General features: G+C 42.8%; 1 protein-coding gene across 1 annotated transcript in view; it reads right to left on the bottom strand.

Annotated features, from left to right (window-relative positions):
* EMP1 (epithelial membrane protein 1) overlaps positions 1–1,296 on the bottom strand; it is a 7,948-nt gene extending 6,652 nt beyond the window's left edge. Inside the window, exon 1 of the mRNA XM_008579064.1 lies at positions 1,219–1,296. Within this exon, the coding sequence (XP_008577286.1) occupies positions 1,219–1,296 (78 nt within the window). The remainder of the gene's footprint in view (positions 1–1,218) is intronic.
* Positions 1,297–1,308: the final 12 nt, after the last annotated feature.

Here is a 1,308-nt window from a genome sequence, read left to right as displayed (position 1 = left end):
TTGCGATCCGTTGCCGGTCATGAAAAAAGACAAAAAGGAAAAAAAAAAAAAAAAGAAAACAAATGCAGGGTCATGTCTACACACATACACAAAATGCATATCCTAGAAAAGCAGGGGTAAGGACATGCAATCACCTGCTCCTCATCAATAAACAACTGGGTGCCAAGCCCTGTATCAGGAGCTAATTCACAGATATGCAGCACTGTGGCATCCAATAATACATTTTGAGGAAGTTGATCTGGGAGACATAGGGTTGGCATACAGAATGGCTGAATTACAAAATCTGGAGGTGGCCACACGGGCAAGGGCTGTGTCTTTACGACAGTTATGCTTAAATTTAGCCCTGCTTGTAATCAAACCCTCAATGTTTACAAGGCTTTTCTATCCGAACTTTAAAACTCATATTCTTTAACTGTAACAGGGACCTGAACAAATTCTGGAACCATCGTTTGCCCGCCTAGTGAATGGTGGAGCCTTGGTTTTTAAATCTTGTTTTTCCTGAGAAAACCACAATAAAAGCAAATTGGGCACTGTAAACTACCACTAGAGGTCAGAGTCACCCAAGGCTCAGAGAGAAAAGATTATCACCACAATATTTTGACATTGTTTTGTCCAAGGGAATTCAGTGGCACCAAATCAATCTTGCAAAATTCCACTTTCACATGCTACTCTCTACTCAAAACTCAAATTCATCAGTCTGGTAATCAGATCCTCTCATCCTCTCATTCCCATCTATCCTTCTAATCAAAGTTCCCAGGAGGAAGAGAAGTTCTGCTCCAGACACAAGGTGTCCCCCATTATTCCCTGAACACAGCTTATGCTGCCCGGGTGTGCATCTTCACGAGCACTCCTACCTGGAATGCATCTCAACATTCTTTCCTCTAGGAGACCCCGACCGTCCGCCCATCCACCAGTCCTCCAAGTTCACCTCAAGCTCCCATCTCTGCGTGGGACAGGCCCCTCTAGAGACTGAGGAAGCCTCATTCCCCCTCCAGCCTCTAAACGCCTTCAGCCCTGGTGTGACCCCTCAGATGGACACTTGCTTTTATCCTCTTGTTACTTAATTGTCTTAAGTATGAGTGTGTGTTTATTTTTTCCCCCAACTAAGCTGTGAGTTCACAAAGGTCAGAGATTATGGCTTAAACTTCTTTTGCAGCACTTAGTGTAAATATTTAAATAATTTCTCAATGAATGAATGAACAAAAGAACATTACTCACATTGGCAATGGTGGAAACAAATAACATAATAACAGTGGCAATGTGGACCACGAAGATACCAGCCAGTAATACCAACATCTTGGCTTTATC

This window comes from Galeopterus variegatus, unplaced genomic scaffold, assembly GCF_000696425.1.
Source record: "Galeopterus variegatus unplaced genomic scaffold, G_variegatus-3.0.2 Scaffold1802, whole genome shotgun sequence".
Taxonomy (NCBI): Eukaryota; Metazoa; Chordata; class Mammalia; order Dermoptera; family Cynocephalidae; genus Galeopterus; species Galeopterus variegatus.
This window is presented reverse-complemented; position numbering and strand designations above follow the sequence as displayed.